General features: G+C 38.8%; 1 protein-coding gene across 4 annotated transcripts in view; it reads right to left on the bottom strand.

Moving 5' to 3' along the window:
* The window catches only part of TRPC4AP (transient receptor potential cation channel subfamily C member 4 associated protein), an 81,941-nt gene that overhangs the window by 45,612 nt on the left and 13,323 nt on the right, over window positions 1–23,006 (bottom strand). For all 4 annotated transcript variants that reach the window (XM_012455131.2, XM_012455130.2, XM_064382338.1 and 1 more), the window contains 4 exons: window positions 20,826–20,954; window positions 18,215–18,331; window positions 6,470–6,527; window positions 3,499–3,554 (listed from right to left, as the gene is read on the bottom strand). In XM_012455131.2, the coding sequence (XP_012310554.1) occupies window positions 3,499–3,554; window positions 6,470–6,527; window positions 18,215–18,331; window positions 20,826–20,954 (360 nt within the window). Of the gene's footprint in view, window positions 1–3,498; window positions 3,555–6,469; window positions 6,528–18,214; window positions 18,332–20,825; window positions 20,955–23,006 lie in introns of those variants that run through there.

Here is a 23,006-nt window from a genome sequence, read left to right on the forward strand (position 1 = left end):
GCAGACATGCACAGTTCGGTAAATGAGAACCCCAAGCTAGGAAGCATTTCAGAATCAGTGGGATGAGATATGTTGCAGCAAATTTAATTTTCTTCCTTTTAATTTTAGACACAGGGTCTCACTCTGTTGCCCAGGCTGAGCCCATGACTATTCACAAGAACTATCACAGCTCACTGCAGCCTCAATCACCTGCGCTCAAGTGATCCCCTTACCTCAGCCTCTTGAATCGCTGGGACTACAGGTATGCACCACTGCACCTGGCAAATTTAATTTTCAAAGTGAAGGCATCAATAAAGATGTGCCAAGTGTATAAATCTTCAACGATCACATTAAATAGGACACTAAAGAAAGTAATCTCAGTCTGTATTAATGAATGATACATTCCTGTTCTTCAGTTGTAGTATTGATACATTAAAAAAAAAAAAGGTTGTATTCCTGAACTCCATACAACACCTCCACTGACTATGAGATGTGAAACAGGACTGACTCTAGCTTTACTCACACAAGCAAAAGTTCCAGACTATCCTAAGAAACAGAACAAAAATAAATAAATTTACCACTTTCTCAAAGCTTAAAAATCTATCTCTAGGCTGTCAAATGCACAATCCTGCTGCTCTAATTAGATACCCTTGACTACCCACCTTTCTCCTCTCTTCAATTTATCAAAGTCCTACTCCTTTTAGAGATGGCTGAAATGCCTCCTCTTGGAAAGCCTTTCCAAGTCAAGACTAGCCACCCAAAAGGCCATTCCAATCCTTCCTTTCCTCTACATCACAAGTTCCTGAAGCCTTAAAGCTCTAAAACAATATATAAAATGTTGTGTGCCACTACATTTTTCTGGGGAGAGTTTTTTCTATATAATATTCATCACAGGTTTTTCTTTTTTTGAGACAGGGTCTCATGCTATAGCCTAGACTGAGTGCACTGGCACAATTCACTGTAGCCTTGACCTCTCAGACTCAGGCAATCCTCCCACCTCAGCCTACTGAAGAGCTGGGACTATAGGTATGTACCACCACATCCAGCCAATTTTTTTTTTGAGACAGAATCTCACTGTGCCACCCAGGCTGGAGTGCAATGGTGTGGTCTTGGCTCACTGCAACCTCTGCCTCGTGGGTTCAAGCGATTCTCCTGCCTCAGCCTCCCGGGTAGCTGGGATTACAGGCGCCCACCACCACACCTGGCCAATTGTTGTATTTTTAGTGCAGATGGGGTTTCACCATGTTGGCCAGGCTGGTCTCGAACTCCTGACCTTGTGATCACTCACTGTGGCCTCCCAAAGTGCTAGGATTACAGGCATGAGCCACCACGACCAGCCAACAGTACTTTTTAAACTTTTGAGTTTAAACATCTTTAGACAGCTCCTACTTGCTTCAGTTTAGTCACAGTTTACACTAGTCCCCACTCCAACACCAGCAATTTCAAACCTTTCCTGTTTTCTGCCTGATCCCTGGAGGCATTGGTGTTTGCAATCCTAACAGCCCCAGGTTTTCTACTTAACATGGAAATCAGCCAGACAGCACCTAATTAGACCGTATCATCCTATGTTCCTTACTTTAAAATTTTTTAAAAATTTTATTTAAAAATACTTTTAGTTGATGTATAATAAAGATACATAGTTTCAGAGAGCATAGAATTTAATATATTCAGATAATTTATAAATATCAAATCAATGTACTTGGGATAGCCATCAGCTTAAATACTTGTCTTTTCTTTATCCTACCAAAGTCTCTTCTAGCTATTTTGAAATGTAAAACAGATTATTATAAACTAAGTTATACCCTTACTCATTTATCTAACACTTGGTCTTATTTCTTTTATCAACCCATATATTTGTACCCTTTAATCAACTTCTCTTCATATGTTTCATTTTTTTAACTTAACTGTTTTACTGGAATGTCACTGATTAACATTAGGTATCATGATTTTAAAACAGCACCATAAAACTGGTGACTATATGGAAGCTGCTAGTGATGGAGTTATTATATTATACACTGTCTTCTTCCATAAGGACAATTTCGTATTGGCCTTAGTTGCAAGAATAATTGTGCATTTCCTGAACAATTTGCTTTTCACCTTATAGATCTCCCTGTGCCTATCTTTGTCATTAGCTATACCTGACTACTGGGCACTTGAAAGGTGGCCGGACCAAACTGAGATGTGCTCTTGGTGTTCAAACAAAAAACAAACAAATGAACAAAAAACCAAAAAAGAAACACATTGGATTTTGAGAGCCTAGTACCAAAAAAAATATATATATATCTAATTAATCATTATACTGATTACATGTTGGAATGACAATATTCTTGATATATTGTGTTAAATAAAATTTATCATTAAAATTCACTATTTCTTATTTCTTTCTTTAAAAAATGTGGTTACAAAGAAATTTAAAATAACCCAAGTGGCTTGCATATTTCAATTGCACAGCACTATTATAGATGCTGAATTATATAAGTGTTCAAACATATTCCCCTATTTGTGTTGGCTGCTAAGAAATGTGGAGCCAAATTTGTGCCCATCCATAATACAGATGATTTTATGGTCTACATTTTTATATCCGTCTAATTCCTGGCTGTACGTTATGTCCCCACTCTTGTTTTATCTTCTTCCTTCTTACCTACTTGTAATCTTGGTAGATTTTGCATACACCCACAAGATGCCAGAAATCTTATTTTGAATGAGGCAAGAAATGAAATGGAGCTAAATGTTCCTTTTTTATTTCCACAGCATACAGGGTTCACATCTATAATACCACTCGTCTCATTTTGCCATGTACTATGATTCACGATTTACAGTTTACCATAAGTTTCTAAAAAACAGGTACTATGTCTTATAAAAACATTTATATATTGTTTTACAAAGTGTTTTCACATCTATTATCTCAGTTCTCATAATAAATCTATGATGTTAGTATGACCGTTAACTGCACTCTATTGGTAAGAAACTATGGCTTGGGAGGTGTACTAAGCCAAGGACCAGAACACAAAATCGGGTTCTAACACTGAGTGCTATCCTCTTTTGTTTCTATCAAATTGCTTCCTTTATTCACCATTCTTCCTGGCTCAGTGGTCAACCTAGTAGAGAGTCCTGCTCAATATATGGGTGGGGCTTCTGGTTCTTGTTTTGTTTTCTAACAAGGAAAATGAAGAAATAGGCATAATGTAGTTAAAATGAGTCTTAAATTGTCACAGACCGTCTGCCAACGCTTGTCACCTTTTGACAAGTAATTGTTCAGTTTCTACTTGAACAGCTCCAGGGCCCAAGGAGTTTAGTAGCTGCTGCAGCAGTCCTGGCTCTTAGTAACTGCTACAAAATTCTGCCTCCCCATCATTTCTACCAGTTAGTCCTGATTTTCAGGCACACATAAAATAAGCCCAATTCTCTCACTGTCTGAACAGAGTGCTCAGGTCTGCCACCCCCACTTGAATATTCCCATCTGAACCATTGCAGATCTGGTAGGGAGATAAACGGAGCCCCACTGGCAGGGGTACTTACACAGACACAGGTATTATACAGGATACTCAAGCAGTCCTTGGACATTTCATCACTTACTGAAAGTGAAAGGGGAACGACTGGTTATTTTTCTCACTGAAAAGATAGTAAAACGGTTACATTTTGTTTTTCAGCATAAGAACTGATATAATCCCCTCCAAGATGATTATTTTCCTTTTAATATACTGCTTCCAGTCCCCTTCTACCAGATTTTCATAGTGCCCATCAGAACCTATAAGCCCATTTGCATACTGCTTTTGGTTTGATAGAGCAGCTATTTTCTTATTATGCTCTACAGTCTTCATAATTTTTTTTTTTTTTTTGAGACAGAGTTTCGTTCGTTACCCAGGTTGGAGTGCAATGGCGCGATCTCGGCTCACCGCAACCTCTGCCTCCTGGGTTCAGGCAATTCTCCTGCCTCAGCCTCCTGAGTAGCTGGGATTACAGGCAAGCACCACCATGCCCAGCTAATTTTTTTGTATTAGTAGAGACGGGGTTTCACCATGTTGACCAGGATGGTCTCGATCTCTTGACCTCGTGATCCACCCGCCTCGGCCTCCCAAAGTGCTGGGATTACAGGCGTGAGCCACCGCGCCCGGCGTAATTTTTTCTTTTTTGAGATGGAGTCTTGCTCTGTCACCAGGCTGGAGTGCAGTGGCACGATCTTGGTTCACTGCAACCTCCACTTCCCAGGTTCAACCAACTTTCTTGCCTCAGCCTCCCGAGCAGCTGGGACTACAGGCATGTGCCACCACACCCAGCTAATTTTTGTATTTTTAGTAGAGACAGGGTTTCACCATGTTGGCCAGGAGGGTATCTATCTCTTGACCTCATGATCTGCCCACCTTGGCCTCCCAAAGTGCTGGGATTACAGGCGCGAGCCATGGCGCCCGGCCAGTCTTCATAATTTCAACCTGTTGTTGTGCCATCACTTAATAAAGCCATTTTCCCTTAATGTCTTGCTTAGAATATATCCAGGATTTGTTCTGTTTTGTTTTGTTTTGCTATTTGAATAGACTACAAATAAGCAATATTTATGTGTATCCTTTTAATGCTTGTATTAAACTGGTTCCTCAAGATACATTTTCAAAAGCAGAACTACTAGAATCTAAAGTATAAGCATCTTTTTTTTTGTTTGTTTGTTTTGGTTTTTTAAAGATGAAGTCTTACTCTGTCATTCAGGGACATGATCACAGCTCACTGTAGTCTTGAACTCCTAGGCTCAAGTAATTCTCCCGCCTTGCCCTCCTGAGCAGCTAGGACTACACGCAAGTACCACCACATGTGGCTAAAAGTTAAAGGTATAATCATCTCAACTGCCCGTTATAAATTTCCATTGAAAGTTCTACCAGCAGCAAACAAAGATACCTTTTTTATCAGACTCATTAACTGTTTCATTTTTTTGTTGCTGTTATCTGTGTTGGGGAAATGGCTCTTAATGTTTGACCTATTACTAACTCTAATAAAGAACCTATTACTTCCTTGTGAGCAGGAACAGGAAAGTAGAATGAAAAGGAAACTTCATTTTCATGACCCTAAAACCAAGAGATGATGAAACTGAGTATGAACCATGAACAAAGTGTTTTATTTGGCACTGCTTCTATTTTTAAAAACTGTTTCCATTCACTCCTAAGCTGCTAGGAATGCTCAAATGCAAGGCCTCCTTCTTAGATCCCAATGGGCAGCCCTGCCAAGCTAGCCTGACTAGATGGGTTGCCTCACATAATCCTGAGACAGTGCAGATGTCCTGCATCCCTCATCGTTACCTTTCAAACTACTGGGGCTCTGTGGTTTATTTATTTAACTACTTCAAAGCAGGGTGGAACACTGCTCTGTATATCTCACCGAATATCTCGCTATTTCTACATAGTATATCTCACTATTTCTAGATCCTCCATTTTTAAAAGGAATTGGGATTCACTCATTCATCAAGTGTTATTCAGCATCTACTCTAGAGCAGATACAGTGGTGAAGAAAAAAGTCTCAGCCTTTATGCAACCTATAAATCTAGTGGGAGGGAGAGAGACTAAACAACGAATAATTACAATACGCTACTTGCTGTAAGGGTAGCTAGGGAACATGAAAGATCAAGTTAGACAGAATACACAGCTGAGACATTAAAAATGAATATGAATCCCCTTAACCACTACTGCACAAACAAATGAGGCCTCATATAGTATGTCCTATTAACATTAGGGGTAAAAAAAAAAAAACTTTTAAATTAAAAAATGCAAAGTTGGTAGGAGGGCATTCACCAAACATTAACTAAAGTCATCTCTGGCTTTTAATGCCAGAGTAAAGTGCATTCACTTTTTATTTTAAATTAAATATTGAAGTCAGGCACAGTGGCTCATGCCTGTAATCCCAGCACTTTGGAGGCTGAGGTGGGTGGATCACTTGAGGTCAGGAGTTTGAGACCAGCCTGGCCAACATCCCATCTCTACTAAAAAAAAAAAAAAATACCATGGACAAAGTTATTTGTCCATGATTATAAAAAATAATAGAATATTACCCATATATCTACCACCCAGCTTAAGAAACAGTGCATACCAAAAACACTTTGACTTTTTACCATTCACACTCTAGTAATGACTGAACTTTTTACAAAGAGCATATATCACCTTTCTAACAAAAAATAGGTTTAAAAAAAATAAAACAGAGTGATCTTACCAGGTTATTCCTTACTCTCTCAGTGAGTTATATATGAGAAATAAGAACTTCCCAAGGAAACATAGAAGCTGGATCACAGGACTATCAAAAGTACAAAGATGTATTCTTTTAACCCAAATCTGAATTTCCATGCAGTACAGAATGAATAAAGACAGCTGCTTAGCTGGGGGTGGAGAGAGGACCTGTAGCTGAATGTAAGACATGCCCTCACTATTAGGAAGGGAAGGAAGAAGGCAACTGCTGGGAACTGCCACCATACCAGCAGGTTGGAAAATGAGGACCAGCAGCTAACAGGTATACTTACTTTTCAGTTTCTGTCCCCGGATAGAGATCGTAGGTCTCATAAGAATTTCTACAAGAAGCTATAAAAAAAAAATCAGATAAAATCTTCAAACTTAATTCAAAGCATAACTTATAAAATGATCTTTGCAATAACCATTCATGGCCCATATATCTGTCACAGTATTACAAGATCCTTTTGTTTCAGGAGGCAGAAAGGTTCAGTAAAAGGAACACTGCAGCAAGTTAGGAAACCCAGGTTCTAGTTCCAGCTTGGCCACTTACTTGCCATGTAAACTTAGGCAAATCAATGCCCTTCTCTGGCCTCAGCTATCTCATTTTTGAAAAGAAGTATTTTAGACTAAGTAATCTCTGGGATCTAATATGGCTTTAACTTCTGAAAAGCTGCATAACATTATTACTATAATTCTTGTTTTGTTTAAAGAACATTTGTGTGTGTAAGTTTATTTCAAAAAGTTCTCAGAAGATACACCATAAATTGTTAACACTGATTTCTACAGGTTTGGGGGTTACATGCATATATTATTTTACATACTTTTAATACAACACAATTTTGCATAAACTGCTCAAAATAAGCATATATTTTAAAATTCATTCTATGGAGAGAAAGGGTAATTGATAAAAGGGTCAATCCACTAGGATGATATAACAACTATAAATATATATGTACCTAACAGAGCCCAAAAATACATGAACTAAAAACTGGCAGAAATGAAGGAAATAGTTAATTCAAAAATAAAAGTTGGATACTTTAATACTCTGCTTTCAATAACAGATAGACAACTAGGAAGATTACCAAAGAAATAGAAGACTTGAACACAATGAACAAACTACATTCTAACAGACATCTATAGAACACTCCATGCAGCAAGAACAGAATATACATTCTACTTAAGTGCACATGAACATTCTCTAGGACAGATCATATTTCAGGCCACTAAACAAGCCTCAATAAATTTAAAAAGACTGAAATCATATAAAGCATTTTGCTTGGCCACAATGGAATGAAATTAGAATCAGAAAGAAATCTCGGAAATTCATGAATTATGTGGATTTTTTTTTCTCTTTTTCTTTTTCTCATAGAATAATGACAAACTAGGCTATGTGGATAATTTTTAAAACCCATCCTAAATAACAATAATGGCCTAAAGAAGAAATCATAAGGGGAAGCAGAAAGTATCCAAGATCGATGAAGATACCAAAACTCATGATGTAGCTAATGGAGTGTTCATGGGGAAATTTATAGCTGTAAATGCCTATACTAAGACTATTATTATCATTTTTAAGATGGAGTCTTGCTCTGTTTCCCAGGCTAGAGTGCAATGGTACAATCTCGGCTCACTGCAACCTTCACCTCCTGGGTTCAAGTGATTCTCCTGCTTCAGTGTCCCGAGTAGCAGCGATTACAGGCACCCGCCACCACACCTAGCTACTTTGTGTATTTTTAGTAGAGATGGGGTTTTGCCATGTTGGCCAGTCTAGTATCAAACTCCTGACCCTAGGTGATCCGCCCACCTCGGCTTCCCAAAGTGTTGAGCCACCGCGCCCAGCCAAAGAAAATTATTTCTAATCAATAACCTAATCTTCTACCTTAAGACACTAGAAAAAGAAGAGTAAACTAAATCCAAAACAAGCAAAAGGGAGAGTAAGAGTTGAAACAAATGAAACAGAAAACAGAAAAAGAACAAAACCAAAGTTGGCTCTTTGAAAAGACTGGCAAATCCTTAGCTTGACTGACCAAGAACAAAGGAGAGAGGATACAGATTACTATCCTCAGAAATAAAGGAGAGGGCATTATCACCAACCTTATGGCAACAAAAGTGATTACAAGGAACTACTACAAACTGTATGCCAACAAATTAGATAACCTAGATAAAATGGACATATTCCTAGAAAGACATAAAACTATAAAGACTGACTTAAGAAGAAACAGAGGCTGAGCATGGTTGTTCATGCCTGTAATCTCAACACTTTGGGCAGCTGAGGCAGGAGAACTGCTTGAAGCCAGGAGATTGAGATGGCTCTGGCCAACAGAGCAAGACCCTATGTCTCTACAAATAAAATTATTTAGCTGGGTGTGGTGGTATGCCTACAGTGCCAGCTACTCAGGAGACTGAGGCAGGAGGATTGCTTGAGCCCAGAAGGTTGAGGCTGCAGTGAGCTATAATCATGCCAATACACTCCAGCCTGGGCGGCAGGGCGAGACTCCATACCTTTAAAAAAGAAAAAAAAAAAAGAAGAAGAAGAAGAAGGAACAGAACATCTGAAGAGTCCTATAACAAGTAAAGAGACTGACTTAGTGATTTAACAACAACAACAAACTATCCATAAAGAAAAACCCTGGACATGATGGCTCAATTAGTGAACAATACAAAACATTTAAAGAATGACCAATTCTTCACAAACTCTTTCAAAAAACAGAAGAGGAGGAAACACTTCCCAACTCACTGAGGCCAGTAATACCCTGATACCAAAACCAAACAAAGACATCACAAGAAAACTACAGATGAATGTCTCTTATGAATATACCACAAAAGTCCTGAAAACCCTAGCAAACAAAATCCAGACACATATAAGTAGGATTACTGTCCACACATGGTGACTTATGTTGTAATCCCAGCGCTTTGAGAGGTCAAAGCAGGAGGATTACTTGAGCCCAAGAGTTTGAGACCAGCCTGGGCAACATAGTGAGACCTTGTCTCTGCAAAAATTAAAACAAAAAATTAGCCAGGCATGGTAGCACGCACTTGTAGTCCCAGCTAATCAAGTGGCCGAGATAGGAGGATCACTTGAGCCCAGGAGGTTGAGGCTACAGTGAGCTGTGATCATACCACTGCATTCCAGCCTGGGTGACAGAGAGACCCTGTCTCTCAAAAAAAAACACAAAAAACCCAAAAAGGACTATACACCATGATGAAGTAGAAGCAGAATTTATCCCAGGAATGTAAGGTTGGTTAAACATATGAAAATCAATATAATACACCATATCAATAGAATAAAGGACAAAAGCCACATGGTCATCTCAGATGTAGAAAAAGCATTTGAAAAAAATCCAACACACTTTCATGAGAAAAAACAATCAACAAGGAACATAGAGAAACTTCTTCAGTCTGATAAAGGGCTTTTATTAAAAAACCCACAGCTAACATCACGCTTAACAGTAAAGCTAAATGCTTTCCGATTAAGATGAGGAAAAAGACAAAGATGCCCACTCTCGCTACTTCAATTTAACATTATACTGAATGTTCTAAGGAAATTAGGGAAACAAAAAAAAGAAATTAAGGGCACCCAAATTGGAAAGGAGTAACACAAACTCTATTTGCAGATGTCACAATGTAAAATATAGAAAATTCCAAAGGAATCCACTAAAAAAAACCTAGAGCCGATAAACAAGAGCTCAACAAGATTTCATGATACGTGATCAATAGACATAACTCAACTGTATTTCCATAATTGCAGCAACAAGCAAACCAAAACTGAAATTATGAAAACAATTCCACTTAAAAGAGCATCAAAAATGGTAAGACACTTAGAAATAAGTTTAACAATTGCAAGACTTGTACCACAAAACATTTTTGAGAGAAATTAAAGACAACTTAAAAAAAAAAAATGGAAAGCTATCTTGTGGTTCATGGATCAGAAGATTTAATATTGTTAAGATAATACTCTCTAAATTGACCTACAGATTCAATGCAATCACTATCAAAATCCTGGCTGGCCTCTCTGCAGAAATTGTCAAGCTGATACTGAAATTCACATACAAATACAAGGGATGCATAACGGCCAAAACAAGCTTGATCTGTAAATACAAAAATAAACCCAAGTGTCTATGGTCAGTTGATTTTTAACAAGGTTGCCAAAACTAATCAATAGTGAAAGAGTAGTTTTTTCAAAAGTGGTGCTGTGACAAATGGATAGTCACATGCAAAAAAATGAAACTGGACCCCTGCCTCATATGATAAACAAAAATCAATGCAAATGTATCAAAGATCTAAAAGTAAGAGAAAAAATACAAAACTCTCAGAAGAACACATAGGTAAATCTTTGTGACCTGGATTAGGAAATGGTTTCTTAGATGCACACCAATATCCAAGCAACAAAAGATAAAATGAACTTCATCAAAATTAAAGACTTTTCTGTTTCAAAGGACACCGTCAAGAGAGTGAAAAGACAGCTACTTACTGGGAGAAAATATTTACAAATTACATACCTTACAAGGAATTAGTATCCAGAAACTAATACAACTTCAACAATAAAAAGACAATCCAATCAAGAAATGGGCAAAACAGGTGAAGTCATTTTTCTAAAAGCCAATCTCCAAATGTCCAATAAACAGATGATCAACATTAGCCATCACGGAAATGCAAATCAAAACCACAATGAGATACCTCTTCATACCCACTAGGATGGCTAATAAAAGACTGTAACTATTGGCAAAGATGTAGAGAAATTAGAACCTTCATAGGCTGCTGGTAGGCATGTAAAATGGTACAGCAGCTTCAGAAAGCAGTCTGGCAGATCCTTAAAAATTAAACAGAGTTACCAGCAACTTTACTCCTAGGTATATACCAAGGGAAATTTTCTTTTTTTGAGACGGAGTCTTGCTCTGTCTCCAGGCCAGAGTGCAGTGGCGCAATCTCGGCTCACTGCAACCTCTGCCTCCTGGGTTCAAGCGATTCTTCCGCCTCAGCCTCCTGAGTAGCTGAGACCACAGGCACATGCCACCACACTCGGCTATTTTTTCTGTATTTTTAGTAGAAACAGGTTTCACCATGTTGGCAAGGATGGTCTTGATCTCTTGACCTTGTGATCCACCTGCCTCGGCTTCCCAAAGTGCTGGGATTACAGGCATGAGCCATGGTGCCCGGCCGGGAAATTTTTTTTAATAAGGCAATCTAATAGAAATGAAAACACGTCCATATAAAAATGTATATGCCAATGTTCATAGTAGCATTATTAATCATAGCAGATTATTAATAGCAGCCAAAAGTGGGAACAACCTAAATGTCCATCAACTGATGAATGGATAAACAAAATGTGGTCTATACATACAACAGAATATTCAATAATAAAAAGGAATGGAGTACTGATACATGTTATGAAATGGATTCATCTTGAGGATATTATGTTAAGCAAAAGAAGCCAGTCACAAAAGACCACGTATTGTATGACTCCATTTATGTGAAATGTCCAGAATAATTAAATCTATAAAGATAGAAAATAGATTAGTGTTGCCTAAGGATAGGGGAGGGAGGCCTTGGGAGGAAATGGGGAGTAGCTACTAAAGAATATGGTGTTTCTTTTTTGGAGTGATGAAAATGTTCTAAAATCAGTTGTGGTGATAGTGGTATAACTGACTATACTAAAAAACTGAATTATATCTTTTAAATTGGATCATTTAAACAATAAAAGCTATTATTTAAACAATAAAACACCTCATACTCAAAGAAGCTAGACATAAAAAGCCACATAGTGCATGATTCTGTTGATATGAAATATCCATAATAGGTAATATGGCTTGGCTCTGTGTCCTCACCCAAATCTCACCTTGAATTGTAATAATCTGCATGTGTCAAGGGTGGGGCCAGGTGGAGGTAATTGGATCATAGGGGAGGTTTCTCCCATGCTGTTCTGGTGATAACAAGCGGTCTCACAAAATCCCATGGTTTTATAAGCGTCTGGCATTTCCCCTGCTTCCACTCACTGTGTCCTGCTGCCCTGTGAAGAAGGTGCCTGCTTCTCCTTTGCTTTCAGCCATGATTGTGAGTTTCCTGAGGCCTCCCCAGCCATATGGAACTGTGAGTCAATTAAACCTCTTTCCTTTATAAACTACCCAGTCTTGTGTATTTCTTCATTGCATTGTAAGAACGGACTGATACAATAGTCATATTATGGACATTATGGATATTTCATAATAGAGACATAAAACAGATTAGTGGCTGCCAGAGCTGGGGAGAAGTGGAGATGGGGAGTGACTGCTAATTGGCACAGGATTTCCATGATAAAAACGTTCTGGTGATCACTGCACAACAATACTGATGCGTGGATAAAAGAGTTAACTTGACGATATGTACATTATATTTCAATAAAGCTGTTACTGCTGGGCAGGCAGGGTGGCTCGTGCCCCAGCTACTCAGGAAGGTGAGGCAGGATTATTAAATGCCAGGAGTTCAAGACTGCCTAAGCAACACAGCAAGACCCCCATATTTCTAAACAAATATTTAAAAATTAGCCAAGTGTGGTGGCACGAGCCTGTAGTCCCAGCTACTCAGGAGACTGAGGCAGGAGGATCACTAGAGCCCAGGAGTTCAAGGCTGCAGTGAGCTAGGATTGCACCACTGTACTCCAGCCTGGGACAGAGTGAAACTCCATCTCTAAAATAATCATAACAATTTTTAAAAGCTGTTATTAAAAAAAAATTCTGTTAAACAAATTCCAGGTTAATATAAACAGAAAAAAATAAAGGTTAGAAAGGAATACTCCCGAATCTTAACAGTGGCTAAATTTTGGTGACAGATGACAAGACAGTTTTTCACATTTTCCTTGACAAACACCTTTTCCTTTCAAAATGAGGACCTTTGTTTTCCAAAAAAAGCCCATTTTCCACTTAAATATATTAAAGCATTTAAAAATAATCTATATGCTGGGAATGTGATTAAGCCCATTATGTTTAAAGATATCCCCTATATACATATTTTATTTATTTTTTATTGTTGTTTAAATCAAGCTAGGAGCTATCCCAGAATACAAATGAAAAAATTCTTCCTCTACCCCTTTCTAGCGATAGGCCAATATTTACGCAGCATGTCCAAGACACCTCAAGCCAAATGAAGAAAAAATATTCCATAGCATTTTTTAATTAAAAAGCCAGTGGGCAAATCTTTGAGACTAGACAGTTTAGCTTGAGGGTCTGAGAAAGCCTCTGTTCATCTCAAACCAGCAACAAATCTTTAGAAAGTAAATCCACATGCCACGAGATTGTTCCTAGCATGAACGTGACACTATAATTCAACATCCTGAATTAAGAGAGATGTGCTGTTTTAGCTTGAAGCAGCAGATTAAAAATAAAAATCCTAAACTACTACACCACAGATTGTCAGTTCTAGAGTAGCATTAGGCTCAGCTTTCGCTCATCGTATTTAATGTTAACTCCACTTGTAGGAGGGAAAAGAAAGAAGTCTCATGACTTGAGGCAACAACAAAAGTTGCCCTGAATGTAAGCCTGCTTTGCTTTGTATAATAGAGACCTAAAGTCATCCTCAAGTGGAGTAATTATTATAGAGTATATACAATTTTATAGCCTGCCCTTTTCATCATGAATTTTCCCATGTTATTATAACTTTAACATTATATTAACAACTTCACAAAATTCAACAAAATAGAATAACCATTACCTTCTCCCAGTAGTCATTACAAATAATGTTACACCTAACCGTCTTGGTACACAAATTTTTATCTCATTTTAATGTATGTCTTCAGGAGAGTCACAGAAATAGAAACAACAGGGCAAAATGAGTAGTAATTTTTAAAGCTCTGAAGTATATTACACAAATTCTTTCAGAGAGAGATCACATTCATCTAAGCAAGATGTAAGATGCTTAAGTGCATAGAATGTATTTAAAATAAATTCACTTCAAATGGAAGACAGACTATGTCAATGAATAAAAGTTCTTGAATGCCAAGCAATGGCTTACAATTGGCCCACACCTCCTGAAAAGCTGGAAGAATTTTACCTACAAATCTAGATTTCCTACAACCTCTTAGGAAAACAGTCAACGGGAAAGGAAGAGTCATTTCCCCCATAAAAGCAGGCACACATTCTCTACTCTACTATAGTCCCCATACTCATTTAATTTATGCAGATGAGCTTGCTCTGGGTCTGCTTCACTTCACTTGGTTATGTACTTTGCATCTACTTTGTAAACTCTAAGATATACTTTTCACAATCATGTTATGGATAGGGTCAGGTTGACAAGGAGCGATCCCACTGAGCTTTGGGCAGCATGGCCAAGAGAGGCTTACTTTGGGTTCTTGCTAGTTATCAGCAGAAGAGGAAATGATAAGCTCTGTTCGGAAAATACTGGCAGCATCAGGATAGCAAGAGAGTCCAGTAACAAATGCACCCAAACTGAAGGTTAGTGAGGTGGATAATGACTTAAGCAGGAGCTCACATTTATAAAATGACTGGGATTCCTGGAGAAGCTGCCCTAACTCAAAGCAGGAGAGAAAACCCCCAAAAATCAAGAACAGTTGATCCAAAGATGTCCTGAGATGGAATAGGCTCCTACCACAGAGAGTCACATTTCCACTGCAAATAGACACCAGGCTACAGACCTACATTAGTATTTTTCCTCCCATAAATACATCAGTTATGAGTAGATTTCTTGATGAAACAATTCAAAAGTAAAGGGTCTCTTGAGCTGGCCAACTAAGTAAATGCTCTAGGACCACCGACACTGCTGTGGAGAGGGAATACTGAGCAGTAGTTAAAGAAGAAAGGCTGCGGCTGATGACATGCAAGCAGATGTCACACTTAATCTTTACTTTAGTGGAAAACAGTATCTTTAAACAAAAGGACACTTTAAAAATTGAAGTATAATGTGATACCGTAAAGAGTACAATTTTTTTTGAAATAGGGGTCTTGCTCTGCCACTCAGGCTGGAGTTCAGCGGTGTGATCTCAGCTCACTGTAGCCTCAACCTCCCGGGCTCAACCAATCCTCCCACGTCAGCCCCACAAGTAGCTGGGACTACAGGTATGTGCTACCACAACTGGCTAATTTTTTGCATTTTTAGTAGAGATGGAGTTTTGCCATGTTGCCCAGGCTGGTCTGGAATTCCTCAACTCACGCAATCCGCCTCTGCTTTGGCCTCCCAAAGTGCTGGTATTACAGGCATGAGTCACTGCATCTGGCTAAGAGAACAAATTACTCATGTACAGTTTTACACACTGAACACCATTTCTGTACAATCACCACACAGATCAAGACAAAGACTAACCACAATACCTGGAAATGTCTTCTCCCTCATGTTTGCTTCAAGTAATGGAGTTAAGGGCAAATATCTAGGGGATAAAAGTCAGATCCTAACCCTTCACTCATTACACCAAAATAATTTCAAATGGTACAAAAATTTAAACATATACAATAAAAACTGTAAAATATTAGAAAGAAATAGACATGGTTTATATCCAATAGTGGGAAAGGCATGAACCAAAACTCTGAAGCCATCAAAGACTGATCAATTTGACAATCTAAAAATTAAACATTTCTAATTTAAAAATAACAGTCAGGCCGGGTGTCATGGCTCATGCCTGTAATCCCAGCACTCAGGGAGGCCGAGGCGGGCAGATGGCGAGGTCAGGAGATAGAGACCATCCTGGCCAACATGGTGAAACCCTGTCTCTACTAAAAAAAAAACAAAAAAAACAAAAATTAGCTGGGCATGGTGGCAAGCGCCTGTAGTCCCAGCTCCTCAGGAGGCTGAAGCAGGAGACTCGCTTGAACCCAGGAGGTGGAGGTTGCAGTGAGCCAAGATCGCGCCACTGCACTCCAGCCTGGTGACAGAGAGAGACACCATCTCAAAACAAACAACAACAAAAAAAACAAAGTCAAAATTTAATTCTCAAAATAGGAAAAAGCCACAAATCACAAAGGACTTTAAAAAAGTCAAGAGCACTTACAAATTAAAAGGAAAAAGGACTAATAACCAAATAGAAAAAGATGCAAAACAGACAACTGGCAGAAAACTACTTACAAACACTAGAGAAAATATCCAATCTCAGTCATAGAAGTATGAGTTTTAAAAACTATGCAGAGAATTTATAAAGAATTCTTACAACACAATATTCAAAAGAGATACATCTCAACTAAGAAACTGAAAAAGGAGATAGACATTTCTCCAAGGAAGATATACAAATGACAAACTCAAGAAAAGATGGTCATCAGTGGTTATCAGGGAAATGCAAATCAAGGCCACAATGAGGTATCTCTTCACACTCACTAGAATGGCTATAATCATTACAGGGCTGGTGCAGTGGCTCATGCCTGTAATCCCAGTGCTTGGGAGGCCAAGGCTAGAGGACTGTTTGACCCCAGGAGCTTGAGACCAGTCTGGGCAACAAAGAGAGATCCCATCTCAGTATATTTAAAAAAAAATTTTAGGTAACTTTTTAAATGACAGATAATAACAAGTGTCGAAAAGGATACAGAAAAACTGAAACCTTCATACACTGCTGGTGGCAATGTAAAATGGTGCGGCCTCTTGGAAAACATTCGTTCCTCAAACAAATACAGAGTTACCCAAATGATCCAGCAACTCTACTCCTAGGTATGTATATGGCCAAGAGAAATGAAAACATGTCCACAAAGGATCTGTACAAGAATGTTTATAGCACTGTTATTCATAACAGCAAAAAGGCAGCAGCAATCCAAATGTCCCTCAACAAATAAAAAATGTGGCATATCCACACAATGAAATATTGTTTGGCCATAAAAAGGAATGAGTATTTACATGCTACAATACAGATGAACCTAGAAATCATTATGCTAAGTGAAAAGAAGCCAGTCACAAAAGACCACATATTATATAACTGAATTTATACAAAATGACCATGACAGAGAAATCTATAGAGACAAAAAGTATACTAGTGTGGGGAGACAGGGAGGAGGTCACAGAGGTAAGAGAGTGATAGATAAAACACATTGAGTTTCTTTTTTGGTGTGATGAAAATGCTCTAAAACTGACTGTGGTGATGTTTGCACATATGGATGAACTGTATGGTATGTGAACCGTATCTTAATAAAGTTGGCTTAAAAAACTATGGAAAAATACCATTTTTCTCACATCTGCTTAGTAAATACTTAAAATATACTGTTTGCTGAAAGGGGATTCTGGGTACTGGTAATGTTCTATATCCTAATTTGGGTGGCAGTGCAAAAGTGAATTTATTTTGTGGTAATTATTGGTGTACTTTTCTGTATGAAGGTTATACTGCAGCAACAAAGTCCATAAAAATGCACATAAACACAGTATGCTGGTGATGGTGTGGGTAAACCAACATTCATACTTTGTTACTGGGGATATAAACTGATAAAACTTCTTAGGTAGGTAAACTTCAGATTTACAAACAATAAAATCGTATGTTCTTGTTCCAAAGGTATATACTCACATGTATACAAAAATATGTACAATATCTTTATTGCAACCTTGTAAGAGAAATGGTGTGGAAAAATTCTAAAGGCCCATCAACTGGGGCCTGGGTAAAAAAATTATGGCACAATCACACCAGGGAACACTATTTAGCCATTAAAAAATTGTTTAATTAAAAAAAAGGTACAAGAGAGTGTAGTGTGTATATGGTGTATCAGTCTATGAGGGAAGAAAATAAACTAAGGTGGAGGTGGTGGGAAATATTTACTTACACACACACACACACCCCACAGAACATCTTTAGCAGGACACACAAGAAACTAGTAATCACAACTGGTTCTGAGGAGGGGACACTGGAAAACTGAGAGATGGACTTTTCACTTTGTATTTTTTTAAAAAGGTACATACCAATTTAAATAAACGAATTCTTCGAAAGTAAAAACTATGCTGCTTCAACATGTCAATGCCACTAAGCTTCTAAAAGTTAAAAGCTGAAATGTTATAAATTCTGAAATCTTTCCTATCTCCTATTTCAAAAGTTGAATTCTCAAACCATTAAGCAGTAGTAACAGTAGTAGTAATAATAAATAGCTACTTACATCAACACCTCCAAACAAGTCAAAAATATAAGTATTTGGATAAGTGGTTTCTTGGGTAAGTTTCCTCTCTTCAGTAACAAATGCCATAGCCTCCATGGAGAGAAGAGGAGAAATTTCCTAGTTTTCAAAAAAAAGTACATACAGACATTCTGTTTTAGTAACCAACACAGACCAGACACTAAAACATCAGTTTGAGCTTTAGTCTCAATTTGAATTCCCATGAACACAAAGAAAACCCCCAATGAACCACACTTCCTAGCATTCAGGCCCCTGTAAAGCCCTTTCTCACACTGTCTGGGCTGGTATGACACACCTCAGCTAACAGAATGTGGTAGAAGTGACACTAGGCCACATCCAGCATCAGCCTTAAGAAAGCCTGGTAGGCTAGGTGCGTGGCTCATCCCTGTAATCCCAGAACTCTGGCAGGCTGAGGCGGGTGTATCACTTGAGGCCAGGAGTTCAGGACCAGCCTGGCCAATATGGCAAAACCCCATCTCTACTAAAAATACAAAAAGTAGCCGGGCATGGTGGCACACACCTGTAATCCCAGCTACTCGGGAGGCTGAGGCAGGAGAATCACTTGAGCCCAGGAGGCAGAGGATGCAGGGAGCCAAGATAGAGCCACTGCACTCCAGTCTGGGCAAAAGAGGGAGACTCTGCCTCAGAAAAAAAAAAAAAAAAAAAAAAGCCCGGCAGACATGGCTCCTGCCATCCTGGAAGCCAAACATCATGCTGTGAGAACAGCCAAATGTGGAGGCCATGAGAAGAACTGAGGCCAAGACCAATATCCTTAGCTGACCTCCAGCTGACAGGCAGCACCAACCTGCCAGGGATGTGAGAGAGACCATTTTGGACATTCCAGATATCTCAGTACCACACTACCTAACAGCACATGAAGCAGAAGAGCCACTTAATCGACAAAGAATTGTTGAGATAAACAATGCTTGTTACTTCAGGCTACTAGGTTTCAGGTGACTAGTTCTAACCAAGTCACTGATCAAATGTCATCTCCTGCAGGAAGTCTTCCTGATTTCCCCCAACCAGAAGCATGCTTTTCAGACCCCTAAAACAACCTATAACTTATATGTAACATTTAGCACTTTTGCTTTGCACCTATTTTTTTTTTTTTCTTTTCTTTTGAGATGGAGTTTCGCTCTTGTTACCCAGGCTGGAGTGCAATGGCGCGATCTCGGCTCACCGCAACCTCCGTCTCCTGGGTTCAAGCAATTCTCCTGCCTCAGTTTCCCGAGTAGCTGGGACTACAGGCATGCGCCACCATGCCCAGTTAATTTTTTTTTGTATTTTTAGTAGAGACGGGGTTTCACCATGTTGACCAGGATGGTCTCGATCTCTTGACCTCGTGATCCACCCGTCTCAGCCTCCCAAAGTGCTGGGATTATAGGCGTGAGCCACTGCGCCCGGCCTGCTTTGCACCTATTTACAAATCTATGTTATTTCTTCCCTAGACTAAATACTCCTTGAAGACAACACAAACAGATTCCACTTTGTATTCCCCACAGATTCCAAGACACCATAAGTCTCTGATACAGTACACATAGGGCAGTAGTTCTCAAACTCTGAGGACACCAGAATCCTTTGTTCATATGGAACAAAGCTAAAAGTAAAAAAATACTGTAAGAAAACCTAGAACATAGTAAGTTTCAAGTAAGTATTTATTGAATGAATAAAGAAATGATGATCACATAGCAAAGATACACAAACCTCATATCGCAGAGATTTTGCAGGAATCAAATAATGTGCAATTCTTTGAAAACCGTATAAAGCTTTATTTCTATCAGACTGTGAGAAGATTCAAAATATGAAAATGTCTCTTCTTAAAGGTAAAGACTAAGGTTAATTAGTTTCTATTACATTTTAAAATAACTTACTATGTGATATAATAATCCAAACTTCACCTCTGAAGAACATTATGTCATTCAGTTTCATTATGTTCAATATAACTTACATGGGTTTTAACTGCATTAGAGCTGGTGCTCTAAATTCAAATTTAGATCCAAACTACAGATGAAGTTTAGATAAGGTATCTCCAGCCCTACTGGATCAGAATTTCAGGGGTGGGGCCCAGAATTGTGTTTTAATAAGCCCTCCAGGTGATTCACAAACACACTCCAGTTTGACAACAATTATCCTAGCATAAAGTCTTTGAGCTCCTTCCACTCATTTCCCAATCATCAAACCTGGCCCCTTCAATCTTCTTAAGTTAGTAATAATATTCAACAACCACAAGGCCCCTTCCACAAGCCTTCAGCAATATAAGATCTTTTAAACTCTTTTCAAAAAGAATGTCATTCCAATAGCAGGACACAAATAGTGTTGACCTCCCAAATTAAGCAAGCACTGTCACAAAACAAACACAGATAAAGCCCAAAAGGATAGCACAGGGAACCTAACAGTGTTTATCTCAGGATGATGGGATTATAGGTGATATTTATTTTCTTCTTTGTACTTTTCCTGAATTTCTCAAATTTTCTATAGCTCACACAGTAAAAACAGGCTATTTTCAAAAGTCAAAGGAAGGAGAAAAAATACAACAGACAGCTTGTCACCTGGAGGCCCTGAACACAGCCCCTCCAAGGTCCCTAAGAGTTACCTTGAGGATGTTTTGACACTCAACGAAGTCACTGTGGAGGTGGCTGGTGGCATGCAGCTTAAGGAGGAGCTGAGGAATTCCACTCCACTTGGATTGTTTGTCCCTCTCTGTCAAAAAAGTCTCAGTGAACTGTCAAAAAAAGAGAACACATATTATTGTATTACTGGTAATAGATGATATGGCAGAGGAGAGCAGCTGACTTCCAAACCCACCCAGAACAGTTACAAATTTCTCTCTAAGCACTACTATAAAAGGCGTCTTTCTAGAAATCTTCAAAACCTCCCCAACAGCCTATTACTATGTTATAAGTAATAGGAGGGAGTGAGAAATACTCTTGTACCACTCACAAACAGCACAGTATCATTGACAGTGGACTCAGACTCACTGTAAACATAAACTGAACTTTCTAGGGCACCTGCTAAAAGTACTTCTACAAGAAGAATTGATATGCTAAGAGACAAAAATAATGGAACCATATAAACGGCACAGTTAAACCCACAGAAGGCAGGAAAAGAGGGAAGAAAAAATGAAGAACAAGTATAATAAAACAAACATGGTATACCTCAATCCAACTATATCAATAATCATTATAAATACATATGAATGGTCTAAACAAACCAATCAAAGGACAGACTATAAGAATGGACCAAAAAACCAAGATCTAACAATATGCTGTCTATAAGAAACCCATTTAAATATACATACAGAAATGTTAAAACGGGAAAGGCCAGGCACAGTGGCTCACACCTGTCATCCCAGCACTTTAGGAGGCTGAGGTGGGTGGATCACAAGTCAGGAGGTCAGGAGATCGACACCATCCTGGCTGACACAGTGAAACCCCATTTCTCCTAAAAACAGAAAAAAAAAAATTAGCCAGGCGTGGTGGCAGGTGCCTGTAGTCCCAGCTACTTGGGAGGCTGAGGCAGGAGAATCACTTGAACCCGGGAAGCAGTGGTTGCAGTGAGCTGAGACTGTGCCACTGCACTCTAGCCTGAGTGACAGAGCAAGATTCTGTCTCAAAAAAAAAAAAAAAAGTAAGGGGATGGAGAAAGATAAATCACGTAAAAAGAAAGCTGGAGTAGTTATATTAATTTCAAACAAAGCAGGCTTCATAAAAAAGAAATTTATCAGGAATAAAGTGGGTCATTTCATAATGACAAAAGGGCCAATTCTCTAAGAAGACTTAACAATCCTTAACATGTATGCACCTAACAACAGCATGTCAAAATATATGAGGCAAAAACTGCCTAAAAGAACTGCCAGGAAAAAAATGAGAAATCAACTCTTATAGATAAAATATTTTAAACTAAATTAAAATATGACTTATCAAAATTTGTGGGATGCAGCAAAAGCAGTAATAAGCTGGAAGTTTGTATCACTGAATGCATATATTAGAAAAGAAGAAATATCTATAATGAACAATCTGTCGAGAGAGATCCAAGATGGCCAATTACTAGCAGCTCAGGATTGTAGCTCCCAGTAAAAGCGTAGAGAACGAGAGGACGTCACACTTTCAGACGAATTTTTGTTGCTCACGGACCAGAAGATTCCCGGCGGTTCTCAGTGCAGAGTAAACGGGACTGGGTCCCCTTTTAGTCAACGTTTGAAGCTCCGGGAAGGCAGAGTTGCCCATTCAGCTGATTGAAAAAGGGACTCAAGAGGGAAGCCAGACCGGAGATTCCCAGGCAGAAAAGCACTGTGAATCTTAACGCTGCTGTTTTAGCCGGCACAGTGGGTTGCGCAGATTCCGGCGCTGGGAATCAACAAGTTGGACGTCCACTCAGAGACCTAATTTGAAAGTCGGTAATTACAAAGACAACAGGTGGATAAATTTACAATGATGGGAAGAAACCAGCGTAAAAAGACTGAGAATACCCAAAATCAGAATGCCTCTCCCTCTACAGGGGATCACAGTTCCTCATCAACAAAGGAACAAGTCCTGATGGAGAACGAGTGTGTTCCATTAACAGAATTAGGCTTCAGAAGGTGGATAGTAAGAAACTTCTGTGAGTTAAAAGAACATGTTCTAGCCCAATGTAAAGAAACTAAGAACCTTGAAAAAAGGTCTGACGAAATCCTAACGAGAATAGACAACTTAAGAGAGGAATATAAGTGAATTAATGGAACTGAAGAACACAATATGAGAACTCCGCGAAGTATGCAAAGGTTTTAACAGCCGAA

Source organism: Aotus nancymaae, unplaced genomic scaffold (genome assembly GCF_030222135.1).
Source record: "Aotus nancymaae isolate 86718 unplaced genomic scaffold, 86718_ANA_hifiasm-v0.15.2.pri h1tg000029l, whole genome shotgun sequence".
Lineage (NCBI taxonomy): Eukaryota > Metazoa > Chordata > Mammalia > Primates > Aotidae > Aotus > Aotus nancymaae.